Here is a 16,426-nt window from a genome sequence, read left to right on the forward strand (position 1 = left end):
TGAATACTGGTTTGATTCTAGTGTTTCATGTTTGTCCTGATGATCTAATGCATTCCACTGTGACATGGCTGATTATGAAACATCACTGAATAATGTTTTCAATCCTGCATATTTTAGTTTGCAATACTTTTATCAAGGGATTGGGTTGGCATGAAGAGATCAAACACATCTCAAGATATCTGAGACTTAATATTCTGTTGCCAGCGGTAGATGTTAATTTAGAAAGAGCACCTGGTTCTCATAGTGGATGGAGTGGAGTTCCTCAGTCATGTCTTAAACAGTTGTTACTCATCTGACTGGCAATGGCTAGGATTTGGCATTCAATTCAGACACCTTAAAAAATCATAATTAGAAATCTTCCCTTTTTTCATGTGTTGCTATGGACTGCATGTTTGTATCCCGCCAACTTAATGGTATTTGGAGTTGGGGCCTTGGGGAGGTAATTAGGTCATGAGGGTGGAGCCCTCACTAGTGGGATTCATGCCATTATTAGAAGAGACGTGAGAGCTTGCTTGTTCATTCTCTCTGCTCTCCAGCATATGAAGATACAACCAAAGAGCCATCTGCAAACTAGGAAATGAGCTCTCAACACCAGATCTGCAGCCACCTTAATGTTGGACTACTCAGCCTCCAAAACTGTGATAAATGGGTGTTTGTTGTTTCAGCCACCCAGTCTGTGGTATAGTTATTATAGAAGCCAGAACTAAGATATGTATTATTCATACTCCCACCTAAGAGTTTAGCATAGGCTAATTACAAAGACAAAAAGATACACAAGTAATGTTTAACATCTAGAGTGAACATTTATGTAAACTATGGGCTTTGGCTAATAATGATGCTCCAACATAGATTCATTAATTGTAACAAATGCACAACTCTAATGAGGGATATTAATAATGAGAGAGGCTGTACATGTGTTGGGGTAGGAGGTATATGGGGTATCTCTGTACCTTCCTCTCAATTTTGCTATGAACCTAAAATTGCTCTAAAAAATAAAATCTTAAGATAATATGCAAAAGATGAATAAGGAAGGAGGTCAGGAATAGCTAAATTTAAAAAGTTAAAGAAGAGGGACTGTTAACCTTTGAAAACTGTGATAATGTGTGAATTTTCCATACCAGCACCTAATATTAATATCAATGTTTTTCTTGGCTTATTCATTAAGGGATTTTTTTAAAGACATAATTTTAATTTCTGCACAGAAAATATATTGTTTCAACTAGGCAATTTTCTTTCGTTAGTATTTATTGGCAAAACTACAGAGAAACTAATTGTGTTATTCTACAACTTTTATTTTTTCAAAAGACCAGTACCATTAGATTTACTGAGAAAATTTTTTTGCAGGACCCTTATTTGAATGTAACCAGCATTACATTCAAATAAGTGTTCTCCAAAAGAGTCCCCCAGCCTTTGTAGATATTCTAGACTCAGGACCTCATATGTCAGCCACAAACTACCGGCAGCAAAATATTTACTTTCACGATTAATAAGACTGTTGAATGAAAAGTGGCTGTTGCTGCCTAAACTGTGGAATTGCCTACTGCTACAACTATTCTGATAAAAATCCTCTCTCTGCTGTTAGAGCCAAGCAATATAAAATAAAATGATACCCTATGTGACTTATTTTCTGTGAACCAAAGAAGTAGGAGAAGCGGTTGAAAGTAATAGCCAAATTTTAGCTGAACATAAGGAAGGATTTCTAACAGTTATATGGGTCCAAAAATGCCATTCAGTTCCTTAGGAAGTAGTGAGGTTTCTGACTTTGGCAATGTTCAGTTCCAGGTTGAGTAGCCCCTCAACAAGCGTCTAGGAGCAATCAAGCATTTGAATGGATGTTTGGACTATATACGTTACAAAGTAATTCTATTCTTGAAGTCTTACGGTTTAAACTCTGTGTGCATATGTGTACCTGTGTTTAAATTCATCAAAATGGATCTAAGGCCTATCTTATTTCGTGACCAATATCTCTGAGCAGTATCATGATAAGTACTCTGTGAAGGTGCAAACATGAGAAGCTATTCTTAACTTAATGGTATATTAACTTAAATGCAACCTTACAAAATCCTGTAATGGCTTTTACTTTAATAGCAAAAAAAAATTTTTAAAGGGAAGAGTCAAAAGTGGAAAACTTCCAGAAATATGAATACTGTTATTAGTATTTACTGGCTAAAGTAATTAAGTAATTTCAGAGAAAATGGCCTTCCCCTTAAGTTATAAGCTTGAGGGTTTCAAGGAAATCTAGCTACAGTATTTGTTCAGTATTTATTCAGTTTAATGAAGCTCAATTCCTTGTAGCTGTAACTACGTTTATTTCCTATATTAACTTTACTTACTTAATGATGCCTATTCATCTTCCTAAAATGTGTTTTGTTGTGTTTTTATAGGCTGTGCTTTTGAAATTCTCATGTTTTTAAAAAGCAAGATTAAGTTTAAAAGAAGACAATGAAATACAAGAGATGGGAGAGGGCTGGGTAGCAAGCAGGAGTGCATAGGGAACCCCAAAATTCTCAAACAAAGAAATATATGATAAAGAGCAGCTCTCTGAACACTGAAGTGGTACACCTCCTCTACTATAGGGACTGGATAGTCCTAAACAACTTGAAGAATCTGATGTTGGATTTGGAGCCCAGCCTGCCAAACTGGATGACATTTGTCTTACTCTAGGCATATACATAATCTATAGGTATAATTTATGTGCATATATAAAGCTATATATAATCATTATCATGTTACTGTAGGGCACAGAGCAAAACACAGAACTTCTCTGAAGAAGAAATTGGGTTGAAAAGAGGGTTATTTGGAAAGGGATTCGTCTTAAAACTTCAAATACACGGCAAGAGCTTTGGTTTTGCCTTTGGGGAGCCGGGAGAGAGAATGAGTATAGGAGGGATTGGCTTGGATGGGTGAGTGGTGATAAATATTCGGGAGAGGATAAGTATCCCCTGCCTCAAGCCACACCCTGTTGCTTCCACTAATTGGGTACAAAGAAATTTACCTTTTAAGTTTGTTTTTTTAACCTGGGAAAAATATGGTCAGAGTCACTGATACCTTTCCTGCCAACCCCTGACTTCTTCCGATGATCAAACAAGATGTATGTATGAAAATATGCCTTGCAAACTTGAAAGTGTTACAAATATTCAAACATCTTGCCACTTGAGAGCCTGAATCTTATACAATGGGGAGGCTGCCTAATCTGGCAGAAATGGTGTGAGCCTTGGACAAAACTCAGGACAACTGACCTCTTCCCTTTACTGTGTAATTAATGCAAGTGCATTAATGCCTTTGAATGTAGTTTTCCCAATGGTAAAATGGGAATATTATTACCAATTCCTGGGTTTTGTTGACTTTATAACATAAAGGTTTTTAAAAATTGTTAAAGTATGTAAAAGCTTTTAATACATTTCTTAGTACAGTTTAGGTCCTAAAAAATAGGAATTTCATTAGCATTGTTACTATTTTAGAAGTAGTAATATTGATATTACTATAATGCTTTAGATATAGAAGGATCTCCAAAGATTGCACTTTACCTATATGTAACTGTAAATCTTCAACTTTATAGAGGAAACCTCATTTGGGAACCGTGACCTTAATAGGCAAAAAAGCCTTCAGAATCCTTATGTTCTGATGGTAAAGGTCTTTATTATAATTCGTCTCCCCTACCACCTCTACAGCCCATGGGAATTATTGGTTTCACCTCAAACACATTTCCTGAGTACTTGGAACTGAGTGAAAATTAAAATCCGAGGAGCAGCTCGCTTCTCCTTCCATTCAATAAACAGCCACATCTTCCCTTGCAGCCCCAGCTGCATCCCTGAGACACCATAGTGAAGGTGAAGGCCAGAGTAAATGGATTTGGCTGTATTGGGCACCTGGTCACCAGTGCTGCTTTTAACTCTAGCAAAGTGGATATTGCTGCCATCAACAACCCCCCTCATTGACCTCAACTACGTGGGCTACATGTTTCAGTATGATTCCACCCATGGCAAGTTCCACAGTACCATCAAGGCTGAGAACAGGAAGCTTGTCATCAGTGGAAATCCCATAATCATCTTCCAGGAGCGAGATCCTACCCCAATCAAATGGAGGTGATGCTGGCACTGATTATGTTGCGGAGTTCACCAGTGTATTAACTACCATGGAGAAGGCTGGGGCTCACTTAGACAAGGGAGCCAAAAGAGTCATCATCTTTGCCCCCTCCTCTGATGCCCCCATGTTCATGATGGACGTAAATCATGAGAAGTGCAAAAACAACTTCACAGTCATCAGCAATGCTTTCTGTGCCACCAACTGCTTAGCCTCCCAGTCAAGGCCATCCATGACAATTTTAGCATCATAGAAGGACTCAGGACCATGTCCATGCCATCAATGTCACCTGGAAGACCGTAGGTGGCCCCTCTGGGAGACCATGGTGTGATGACTGCAGGACTCTCCAGAACATCATCCCTGCATATCCTGGCACTGCCAAAGCATCCCTGAGCTGAACCAGGAAGCTCATTGGCATATCCTTCCCATGTTCCCACTGCCAACATCAGTCACAGACCTGACCTGCCATCTGGAGAGACCTGCCAAATATGATGACATCAGAAAGGTGGTGAAGCAGGCTTTGGAGGGCCCCCTCAAGGGCATCCTGAGCATCCTGAGCACCAGGTTATCTCCTCTGACTTTAACAGTGGCATTCATTCCTCCACTTTTGATGCTGGGACAGGCATTGCTCTCAATGACCACTTTGTCAAGCTCGTTTCCTGATATGACCATGAATTTGCTTACAGCAACAAGGTGGTAGGCCTTATAGTCCACATGGCCTCCTAGACCACCAGCCCCAGTGAGAACATGAGAGTAAAAGAGAGGCCCTCAGCTGCTGTGCAGTCCCTGCCCCACTTAGTATCCCCAATCACACTGAGAATCTCCCCTTCTAGACACAGTTTCCATGCCACTGTGAATGGGTGAAGAATGGGAGGGGCCTAGAAAGTCCCACTTTGTCCTGCACCATCAATAGAGTCTGCATACTCAGCCCAAAATATTAATTAAATGAAATCCTAGGAGCAAAAGTTTATCATTTCAATAGCATTTATTATAAAGTTTATTTGCAAATTCCCCAACGCAGGAATAAAAATTATTCACCTATATGCCAGCTTTGTTCAAAATAGCTATAGACGTACTTAATAGTATATAAAAATGAAATCTGAGCTATTCTGTATAGAAAGGTCCCAGTTAGGAATAAAGACAAATTTTATAAGTAAAATGAAAATACAAGCCAAGGTTAATTCTGAGATACAATTCTAAAGAAAATAACCATTTCATTTAATTTTCATTGCAGTTTTGAGATTCTTTAACATCTCAGTTACGATGAATTTCAGTGCATTTCATGGACAAGTAGATGAAAGTCAGTAGGTTGTGTCGAGCCTCATAAAATCTATGTTGAGGAATTCATGTGAATTTAATTAGTATTAGTCAGGTATATTGAACTGCTGTAATATTTCTCTATGAACCATAATGATATGGTAAAATTACATTTTTTGTGTGGATAGAAGAAAAAGGTCAATGAGAGTTAGTGATAAATATATATTTTATAAAATAGATATGACTTTTTCTTTTACTTTCTAGTAAATACAGTAACTCAGACTAAAAAGCATAGTATCCAGTAAGTCTTCAGAGAACATGGTTTGTGCTAACTAGATTATGTCACTTAATTAACATATGAATGGTTACCATGAACTTTCAGAGTTTTTAAACACAGATTGTCCTCTTATGCAGTTTAAACATTTCCCCAGTCTTGTTTGCACTATTAACTTGCTTCCCCCCTGCCCCTTGAAAAAAAGCCCTGCTAAGCAAAGATTAGTTTTAACTTGGGTCCTCTCCAAATGCTCACAAACTGTGAAGTAATGGAAACAAAATAAATGTTTACTGTACTGGATAAATAAAAAGTTGAGTCAAGTTATTTTTTACTGACCCTGAGTGGGGAGGAAGTAGATTTGAAGTTATTTATATTGAACACTGAATTGACTAGTTTGAAATGTGTTGTTATTGTGATGATTATTATTGGCTTTGGGGTGGAAGAATTTTTTCATTTTTTAAAATTTTATCCAAAATTGCCCGATAAGTTTATTCCCTCAGTGATCGCCTACTCCTTCGGGCCAGACTCAGGCAATAAAGTCCTAATGGTCAAATTCGTTCTGTCAGCTGGCCTTGCTGTATAGATTCTCCCTTTGAAACATGTCTTCAGGAGATTTTGGCATATGAAAAAAAATTGAATTTGCCCACAAATTCTCATTAAATGCCCCAAGAAGGAAATTATTATGAAGCCTGTTCATTCAAAGAAATGTTGTTATATGATATAAATAGACAAAGGAGTGCTAATCAGGACTGTCGCATTGCTATGAAAGAAGCCTTTTTTAAAATGCCAACAACCATCTACAATTTAAAATAAGTTAGTCTATCATATTGTCAAAGGTTTTTAAAAACCGATAAAAAATACTTTGGCAAGAGCATGGGGAAAAGGGCACCCTCTGCACCATTTGTAGAGATGCAAATTGGTCCATTCTTTCTGAAAGGCAGATTTTTAGTATGCTTAAAAAGAAAACATTAACGTATACCCTTCGTCAGAGGACAACTCATGTCAGGAATTTTATCTAAGAAATTTTATATAACTTTCACTCTATGGGCATCTGCATAATTAAAATTATCCTCATTATAACTAAAATTATGCAAATGTCCATAAAGTGAATGAAAGTTACATGGATATGTACATGTTAATACTCAGCTAGATTTATCCTTATTATTTAACAATAGATCTTAGATATCTTTCTATACTAGTTCATCTAGAACTCCTTAAAATATAGGCTGTTATATGAATGTATTATACTATAATTTATTTAACTATTTCTTATATTATGGATATTTGTTTCCAGGTTTTTATACTACAAACAATTCTTATAAAATTTCCTGATTGAAAACATATGTACAAAATTACTGATGACTTATTGAATAATTCATAAGTAGGTTTTGTTTTCTCCTTTAAATTGATTATTTTTCTCTAATTTGAGTATAAGGAGTGAGCTAGAATCCATCTTTGGTTTCTGGTTATTTTAACCAAAGTAGTCAACTTTTACTGTAAATCTTTCCAAACAATCTATCTTTTTTCCCAACTATATTATAAAACTCCTATTTTGTTCTAAATTGATATACATTTTTATTGTGGTACAATAAAATGCAAATTTTGTTGCATTTATGATATTTTATAAATACCATAAAATTATGGTATTTATGGTATTTTTGATATTTTATAAATTTATGGTATTTATGGTATCTTATATATACCATAACATTACAAATAACATAAAATAAAATACCATAAAATGGTTGGGAGGTAGGAAGGACTGACAAAAATTGGTTTTCACCTGGAAAAATATACATACAAGAAGAGCTAGCTAGGAAAGACTGCAGATGTCAGGACAGCTCTCTTTTAGAAAGCAACTAGAAAAGCTGTGTCATACACAGAAAAGCAGGTGTCTGATATGAGCAGCCATGACATCCAGGACTTGAAGGACCAAGGTACTAAATAAAAACAGATTAAACAAAGCTATGCTGAAGGCAGGAAATAATAAAGAGAGAAATTAATAAAATGGGAAGAGAGGGTACCACACAGAAAAATCGACAAAGCCAAAGTTGCTTCTTGAAAACATTCATAAAATTAATAACTTACCTTACAAGATTCATCCAGAATGAAAAAAAGTAACACAATTTCTTAATAACATGGGGAAAGATATAACTACAGAGACAAATATTGAGGATATTAAGAACAATTGTATGCCAATAAATACAAAAATGTAGATGGAATGACAAATTCTTTGAAAAATGTAACTTTCTAAAACTGATCCAAAAGTAAATAGAATATTTGACTAAACCCATATTTATTAAAATATTTGTATCTGTAATTAAAAATCTTCCTACAAAAAAACTCCAAGCCCATAATTTTTCTAAGCATTTAAGGAAGAGAACAGGAACCTGTTTTGTGATACCTAAGTAACTTTAACAATACAATCTGATAAAACTATATAAAATATATGACACAAAAATCCTAAACACAATCTTAGCAAATTAAATCCAGTGGTATATAAAAAAGGTTACTATATAATGACCAAGTAAGATTTATTGCAGGAATGCAAGACTGCTTTAGCATTTGAAAATCAATTAATGTAATAACAACATTTTAAAAGCGAAAAAACAAATACCATATGATCATCTTAATAGGTAAAGGAAAATCATTTTATGAAAACCAACACCTTTTTAGGGTCTATTTCTGATAGACTAAGAACAAAAGGGAACTTCTTTAGTCTGTTCAGAATTTCTATAAATTTGATAGGAAATATTGAAAATGTTCATTTTGAGACTGGGAAAAAGACAAAGATGCCCATATCTCACTTGTATTTTGCACTGTGCTGGAGGTCCTAACAAGTGTAATGAAACAAACAAAAAGATGCAAAATCTATGATGACTGGAAAGGAAAAAACCTACCCTTATTTGAAAGCAAAAACTACCAATAAACTATGAGAATTATTAACTAAATTTAATAAGGCCCTGAATACTAGGTCAATTTTAAAAATCAATTGTATATGTGAATCTAGCAATGAACATTAGAAAAGGAACTTTGAAAAAGGTACTATTTACAATAATAACAAGAAACATCAAATATCTAGGAATAAATCTAAACAAAGATGTGAAAAATCCTTATATGAAAATTTAAGAAAGCTAAAATAATTATAAGGATATATGATGTTCATGGATCCAAAGCTTCAATATTAAAAAGAAGTACGTTTTATCTGAATTTATCTATAAATTAATACAATTCCAACTAAAATGCCAATAGGTAAGTTTTGCGGAAATTGAAAAGTTGATTTCTAAGTTCAAGTGGCAATATCAAGAGGCAAAAGTGTCATTTCAGAAAACATCAGTAAAATGTGTTGGCGAGATGTAAAGCTACTAGAATTGCTGATTGGAGTGCAAATTGATACCACCGCTTTGGGAAACTGCAGGGCACTATGTCCCAACAATTCTGCAGAAAGGCAAGCATGTATTTTTAGCAGCAAAATTTATCATAGCCCCAAACTAGAAAATACCCAAATGTCTATTAGTAGTAGTATGAATAAGTACATTGTGAAACATTAATATTAAATGAACTAAATACAACATGAAGAATCTCACAAACATATTGCTGAGTCAAAGATGACAAATGCAAGGGTATGTATTGTCCAATTCCATTCATATAAAACTTAAAAACAAGAAAAGCTAATTTGTGGTGGTAGAGGTGCTAATAGTAGTTAAATTGTGGAAAGAGATATTGTGAGAGAGAAGAGTGATTCTGGGATGCTGGTAATATTTTTAAATCTTAAATTATAAACATATGATGTATGAACTTTCCCGGGTGATTAAACATCAAGAAACACATTTCTTTCTTTTTTTTCTTTCCTTCTCTCTTTCTTTCATTCTTTCTTATTTATTTATTTTTTTGAGACAGAGCCTCACTCTGTTGCCCAGGCTGGAGTGCAGTGATGTGATCTCAGCTCACTGCAGCGCCCACCTCCCGGGTTCAAGTTATTCTCCTGACTCAGCCTCCAGAGTAGCTGGAACCACAGGCACGCAGCACCATCCCTGACTAATTTTTGTATTTTTAGTAGAGATGGTGTTTTACCATGTTGGCCAGGCTGCAACATTTCTTTAAACATGCAAAAATAACCAGGAATAATGTGGGGTGTGAGAACAGTCTAGACTATGAAATATTATCATGTATTATGGATCCACATTAATTTAAAAGAGTGCAGTATTGACAGCAGAATAGATAACAACAGGAACAAAGAGCAGGTTCAAAAATGGGCCTAAATGCAAAACAAAACTTTTCTACTATGTGTATGTACACAGTTACTTGTACTGCTGGGAAGTTTTAGATATCAATAAGTTGAGTGAGTAAATCAAGTTAAAATCCTAGGTTATTCAAAGGAAGCAAATCACTAAAACAAATATTTAAAATTATGGGCCTCCATGTAAAATGTTGAGCAAAGATTCCCATCACATCTCAATAACAAATAGAAAAAATCAAAACAAAACGACTCTTCCTATATACTTCTTTTCTTTCTTTAAGATGATGCATAGATTTAAATTCGATGGTGGAGGTGAGGGGGACAAAGGTAACAGACTTCCTTATTATCTGAAAAGAGACAAAAATTTGACCCCACGCCCTTTTGTTTATAATCTGTCTGGAGTGAAAAAGTGTTTTGTTTTGTTCATTTAACTAAAACAGGATTGTAAAAGAGTAATGATAGAACGCCACTTCAAATCAAAAAGTGATTTTGTGATCTCTTCAATGCAAAAATCCAAGGGTAAATTTTGTTTTGGGAGAGATTGAATACAGAAGATTAAACACTGTTATCAGGAACTGGCTTCTCTTTCAAGCAGTCATTTCCTCTGTGATTCCAAGATGGCTGCCAGCAGCTTCCTGGCAAGCATCTTTCTGATTTCTCACCCTGTGAAAAGGTGGGGGCCTTTGTCTCAGCATTCCCTGCATTAAATTTGTTGAATTAAAATGGAATATTTTGGGGCCCAAACATGTCACACTCATTTCTGAGTCAAACATGCTGCCTAAAGAAATGCACCAATTTGAGTGGTTTAGTCCTAAATTATATGCTCCATGTTTGAGCTAGGGAGGCATGAACACATGGGCTGAGAGTAGGGAATGAAGTGGGCTCCCCAGGCGGAAATTGGGGTAAGGCCATTAAGGAGAGGCTGAATAGAGTCCAGGTGGCAAAGTGTTCACTCTAGGGTAAAATACAGTTGGGATGGGGACAAAAGAAAGAGAGGCGCTACAAATTTAACCTTGATATTTGTTTATTGATATTAATAAACTAAATACTAAGGACAGAATATTTTTGTTCTCTAAAAATTCATATGTTGAAGCTCTAATCCCCATTGTGATGATATTTGGAGGTGAGGCCCTTGTGAGGGAGTTAGATGGTGATAATAGAACCCTTAGAAATTGGATTAGTGCCCTTATAAGAAGAAACACAAAAGTGATGATCTTTCTCTCCTCGGTGTGAGGACATAGCAAGTAGATGGCCTTTTACAAACCAGGAAGAGGACTCTCATGAGCACCAAATCAGCTGGCACCTTGATTTTGGATTTCCCAGCCTCCAGAATTGTGAGAAATAAATTTCTGTTGTTTAAGCCATTCAATTTACGGTATTTCATTTCACCAGCCTGAGGAGATTAAGACAATAGCCAAATCTCACTTTTTGAAAAAGTAAAGATATAACGAGGCAGAGAAATAATTCCCTATCTCCTACATTTTTCCTGATGTTTTCAAATTTTCTGTGGTTATTTTGGTGACAGTGTTTGTTTCCGTGAGCCAGCCTGGAATGTAAAGCAAGCACTCAGGATAATTGATGATAGCTGCCCCTGCAGAAAAAACTGTCTTGTACCAAAGGGACTGTTTTTTTTTTAATCCTTTTTTCTATTACTGGTTTTAAATAATGTTTCTGACAAGATTCTACTTTTCTTTCTGTCAACTGTCAGTGAACAGTATTGGGCATTATTTGTGGGGCTGTAAATACATTACATGAAAAAATAATGAGTCCTTAAAAAGTCAAGAGAAATGCCTGCAGAGATATTTACCTAACATGTGATTTATGTAGGTCCAGGAATGAAGTCTCAGAAATTTCCAAATGAGAAGTCTGGAACATAAAATAAAGTCTTTTCCAAATCAGCCTTTGTTGTAGCCCCTGGACACATTTCCATTTTACTTTTAATCTGAACGTTGGAGAATGTTTTTCATGTTCAACGTAAATTGTTTAGTTAATGGTCTAAGAATAACTCTTGGGAACATCCCTCATCATAGCATGTTATTACTCTATTCTTCTGACTGAATTTGATGTATCTATTGTGTTCCTGCTGCAAAAACCGATCCCTGGGATGAATCATTTTCTTTTTAGCGGCTAGAAATTGTAGACATTTAATGGATATACTTACATCAGTCAATTTAATGAGTCTCATTGTCTAGAGTTTGAAATATACTGATCACTCTAATGTTAAAATATAATTGACATTCATCCTTATTTCAGGTTTCTAAGTTTTCCAACTTTGTCCCTCCTGCCTGCCTGAGAAGGGTAATTTAGTTTAAGCTTAAAAAAAAAAGTTGTCCAGTGCCTGGGAAGTCAAGTGGATCTACTGGGTAATGTTCACAGAGAGTAAACAATCTTTGTGTCATTTACTACAGTACACCTTCAGCAAATCACTTAGCTTCAGTTTCTTTAACAGGGACTATTTTGTCATCTTAGTAGGAATTGTTCCATGGAAGGATCGCTGGTTAATATTATCTGGGGGTATCTCTGGCAGCCTTACAGTTGGAAAGAATGGGATGCTGATGTGGCTGTGGCATCTGTTGCTGGGTCATGAGCCAAGGCCTCCATCCTCCTTCAGAGGCTAAGCACAAGGCCAAAGGTCTCCAGATAAAGGAGACCCAGCCAGTTGTCAAATACAGTTACAAGAAAGTAAGTGCACTCAAACCTGAGTTATAATTAATGGTTTTTTGTTTATGTTTTGTTTCAGTTGTTTGAATTTATGAACTTTTTGGCAGAGAACGTCATCTTCTGTTACATGGGCCTGGCACTGTTCACGTTCCAGAATCATATCTTTAATGCTTTTTTTATACTTGGAGCCTTTGTATCCTTTGAAATACAGAACATGGGGTGATTAGAGAAAATAACAAATGACTTACTTTTACTGATTATTCTGTTAAATTGTTAAAGCAGTTTCCTAAATTCTACTGCAAGGTTCAGACACAAGGCAGATATGTGATTTCTAGTTAGGGGAGAAAAGCATCCTAAGAAATTTGGACCTCCATTAAATAATTATGGTTCAGGATAAGAACTTTGGAAAGAACTATGGAAATAAAGGGGGAAATTAAAGGAAAAGATATTTTTCAAGTCAAAATATGTTTAACTATAATTATGAATCACTTACATAAAAATTATGTCAGTGTATTCTTTATAGAGAAACAGACTTAATTTGCATTAGAGTATATCAGGAAGCATCCAGGATTATTCAGCTTTAGAAATGTTTTCATTGCAAGATGATGAAATCTCTTTTCCAATGAGGACTTCAAAAATAGGACAGATGATCAAATGAAATGAGCATGATGCATGTGCTTTCAACATTATAAGCATTGTTCAAATGTAGGTTCATTTGAATAAGATAGCACCCTTCCTTTCCTATGAAGACAGATAAAATCTAGACCTCACTTTTAATGCAGGGGTTTTTCCTAGCTCTAGGCCTGGGACAGGAGGTATTTTCAGTGGGAATGGATATCTATCCAAAAGGATGTTGAGCCATTAGGAATGTCCCCAAAGACAGTTAGCAACTGTTGTCCTTCTTCCCACTTGGAAGATGGGCCGAGGCCACCTTGGATCACAGATAATCCTAACAGCCAGGAGAGGCAATTCCTCTCTATAAACTGTGTTCCAATTACACATCTGCATTCGCTTCTTAGTCTCTTTTCATTGAGCATTCAGCTGAACCCTAAAATTTCATCCAAAACCTGGATTTTAAAAGGAAGTTACCTCTTCCCAAATAACTCCATCCCATTGAGGACAAACTAGAATAGCCCATCGGGGAAGGAGTCAAAGACAACAAAAAGGGAAAGGTGAAGAGCACCAATATTTTCAAAGACTTTTACTTATAAAACTTTGATTTTAGCAAATTGCCACATAAAGCAACAGTTGTATTATGTAATTAGACAGGTAATTCCTCTCAAAATTAATTCACCAAAAGAAACAGATATGCAAAGCTTGCTAGATATAGGAAATATAAACTGATAAGAAGGAAGATGGTAAACATGAACAGAAGCACATTTATCCTTTCCAAAGTGCCATTTGGGAAGATAATACTACAGCATTTGAATGGTCTCTGCCTCACATTTTACAGCAGAATTGAGGATAGTCAGTCATCAGCAATATAAATGTGATTAGAAAATTTACAGTGATTGAAATGGTATTGGGCTAACAATTTTAAAGCCAGTATCAAAGAAAGACAGAATTCTCTATTATTTCTGGGAATAACGACATTGAAATACAAATTTTGAAAGCAAGTTGGACAAATGTGAATTGACATGTTTATTTCTGGTTTTGGGGTCATAATGTAGAGAAGCTTAAGGACATCATATTTAAGCTCAAGGATTCAAACCATCATTGCAGCAACATTTTCCTCAATGGTTCCCTGTGCTTATCTACAGCTAGCAATTTTTGTTGCCAGAGCCTGCAACATATATCCCCTCTCCTTCCTCCTGAATCTAGGCCGAAAACAGAAGATCCCCTGGAACTTTCAGCACATGATGATGTTTTCAGGTATGTGAACTACGTTATGTGTTATTGCTGCTGGTTCTCTCACACTTTTACAGAACATGAAAAACCATGAGGAAATTTAAACCCTTTTGGGGAAACAACTTCTCTTTACCCCACTGTACCTAACACTATGCTGATTCTCCCTAAGTGCTGAGCAACAGCAGGATTTCTCTTTCCACGTGGGAAATGAAGTTAGAGGGAATCTTGTTGGTATGGCTTCAACGTACCATATCTGGTCGGAAATTGGCCTAAAGTGGACATTAGACTTTCCTCTGACCCATTTCAGATCAACTTTTCATACTGGGGAATTTGAATTATAATTTCATAAATTGCATGCTCAGGGTAAATAGTTTGTAAATGGTGCCACTCTTATTCAATGTTCCTTCTCTATAAAAACCTTGCTCCTTCCTTATGCAAAACTCCAGAAACTCCTCATGGTTAATACAAAAGCAAATCAGACCTAAGAATGCTCAGTTGTTAGTTGAGAAAACAGATATTAATTGAGCACTCACCAGGTGCCTGAGATGAGTTCTGAGCACCGATTGATGAAACTGACAAGGTCTCTGTTCTCAAGACATTTGTGTTCTAATTGCTTAAACCATACCTCAAGGCTCCTTTCCAAAAGAAAATAAACCAAATGAATTTTCTGACCTTGAAAACCTCTGGGGATTATGGTTTATCTTTAGTCAATTAATTTTCCTACCTTCAGTCTTTCCCTGTTCAAAGACCTTTTGCAGAGATCCTTACATGATTCCTATGTAGCTGTACACTTACAATGTGCTCAGAGGTAGTTATTGGGGGATACACGAGAGTTTACAATAAAACCTGCTGTCAGCATGAACAAATACAATTTAGAGTATGTAGGGGCATACAGAGAAAGTGAGAGAAATGAACATTTATTAGCATTTGCCATTTGCCACTCACTATTTTTTAATTAATCCTGGGAAGCAAATATTAACACATTTTGTAGATGAAGAAACTGAGGTTCAGGATCTCAAAAAGGTTATGAAACTTGGCCAAGAACAAAAGTATTCTTTAACCGATGTCTGTGAGATTCCACCTAAACCCAACCAAGTGTCTCAAAATTCACATTCCTGAGAGCAGTAAAAGGTTTGTTTCGCCTTCAGTGCCATTCTATACTGGTCCATATCGTTAAAGGGGCAGCTCTCAAGCTGAGAGTGAGTCATCAATTCAAATACGGACAAATGGAGATACAACATTAAATTTGCCCTACTGAAGGCCTCTGACAGTACTTCCTTACATTTCTAGACATGTTAGGGTAAGAGAGAGAGAGTCATAAGGAAGGTGAGAAGTTAGAGTGGTAGGTTATTTTTGACTTAGAACAGTAATAAACTTTGGCAAAGAGTTGACTTTTATTATGAGAAAGGAAAAGGTAAACTTGAGCACTCATAAATGGGAAGCCAGCATTGGGTTGCATTTTTTTCAAAACATTTCTGGGAATTGGAAAGCCCTTTTCCTTCTTTCCCATCAAAACATCAGTAACTTTACTCTGGAGAACAGCAGTTTATTTTCAAAGCTTCAATATTACATTTTAAACATTGCTTTATTTGACAAACAATGCTTTGAGAAAAATGTAAGGGCTTAGATAATCATGTTAGGTTGTGAATTGTCTGCCCAAATGGCCACCTGGCTTGATGGTTTCTCCAGGCTTTGGCACCTTCTAAGTTTGTTTAACCGTAGGATTGTAGCTGCATTAAAACCTCGTAGAGGCCAATTATATGATGTATACAGCCAGGGGATGTGAGGAGGTCCAGAATTTATCTTTATGGTATTCTAAAGCCAGGAGTCAGCAAACTATGGCTCTTGAATCAAATCTGGTCCATGGCTATTTTGTTAATATTATTAAGTTGGAACTCAGCCCAACCCATTTGTTTACTTATTGTCTATGGCTGTTTTTGCAATACAGTGGCAGAGTTGTGAACCATATGTAATCATGTGGTTCATAAAACCTAAATATTACTATCCGGCCCTGTTTTGAAGTATCCTTACCCTCAGGGAGAAAAACAATAACCCTATCATAT

General features: G+C 36.0%; 1 protein-coding gene and 1 pseudogene across 2 annotated transcripts in view; both read left to right on the forward strand.

Moving 5' to 3' along the window:
• SLC9A9 (solute carrier family 9 member A9) overlaps positions 1 to 16,426 on the forward strand; it is a 591,811-nt gene that overhangs the window by 349,050 nt on the left and 226,335 nt on the right. For both annotated transcript variants that reach the window (XM_025377024.1, XM_025377025.1), the window contains exons 10-11: positions 12,595 to 12,708; positions 14,276 to 14,387. In XM_025377024.1, the coding sequence (XP_025232809.1) occupies positions 12,595 to 12,708; positions 14,276 to 14,387 (226 nt within the window). The remainder of the gene's footprint in view (positions 1 to 12,594; positions 12,709 to 14,275; positions 14,388 to 16,426) is intronic.
• Positions 3,828 to 4,809, forward strand: LOC112619144 (annotated as a pseudogene).

This window comes from Theropithecus gelada, chromosome 2 (genome assembly GCF_003255815.1).
Source record: "Theropithecus gelada isolate Dixy chromosome 2, Tgel_1.0, whole genome shotgun sequence".
In the NCBI taxonomy this organism is placed as follows: Eukaryota; Metazoa; Chordata; class Mammalia; order Primates; family Cercopithecidae; genus Theropithecus; species Theropithecus gelada.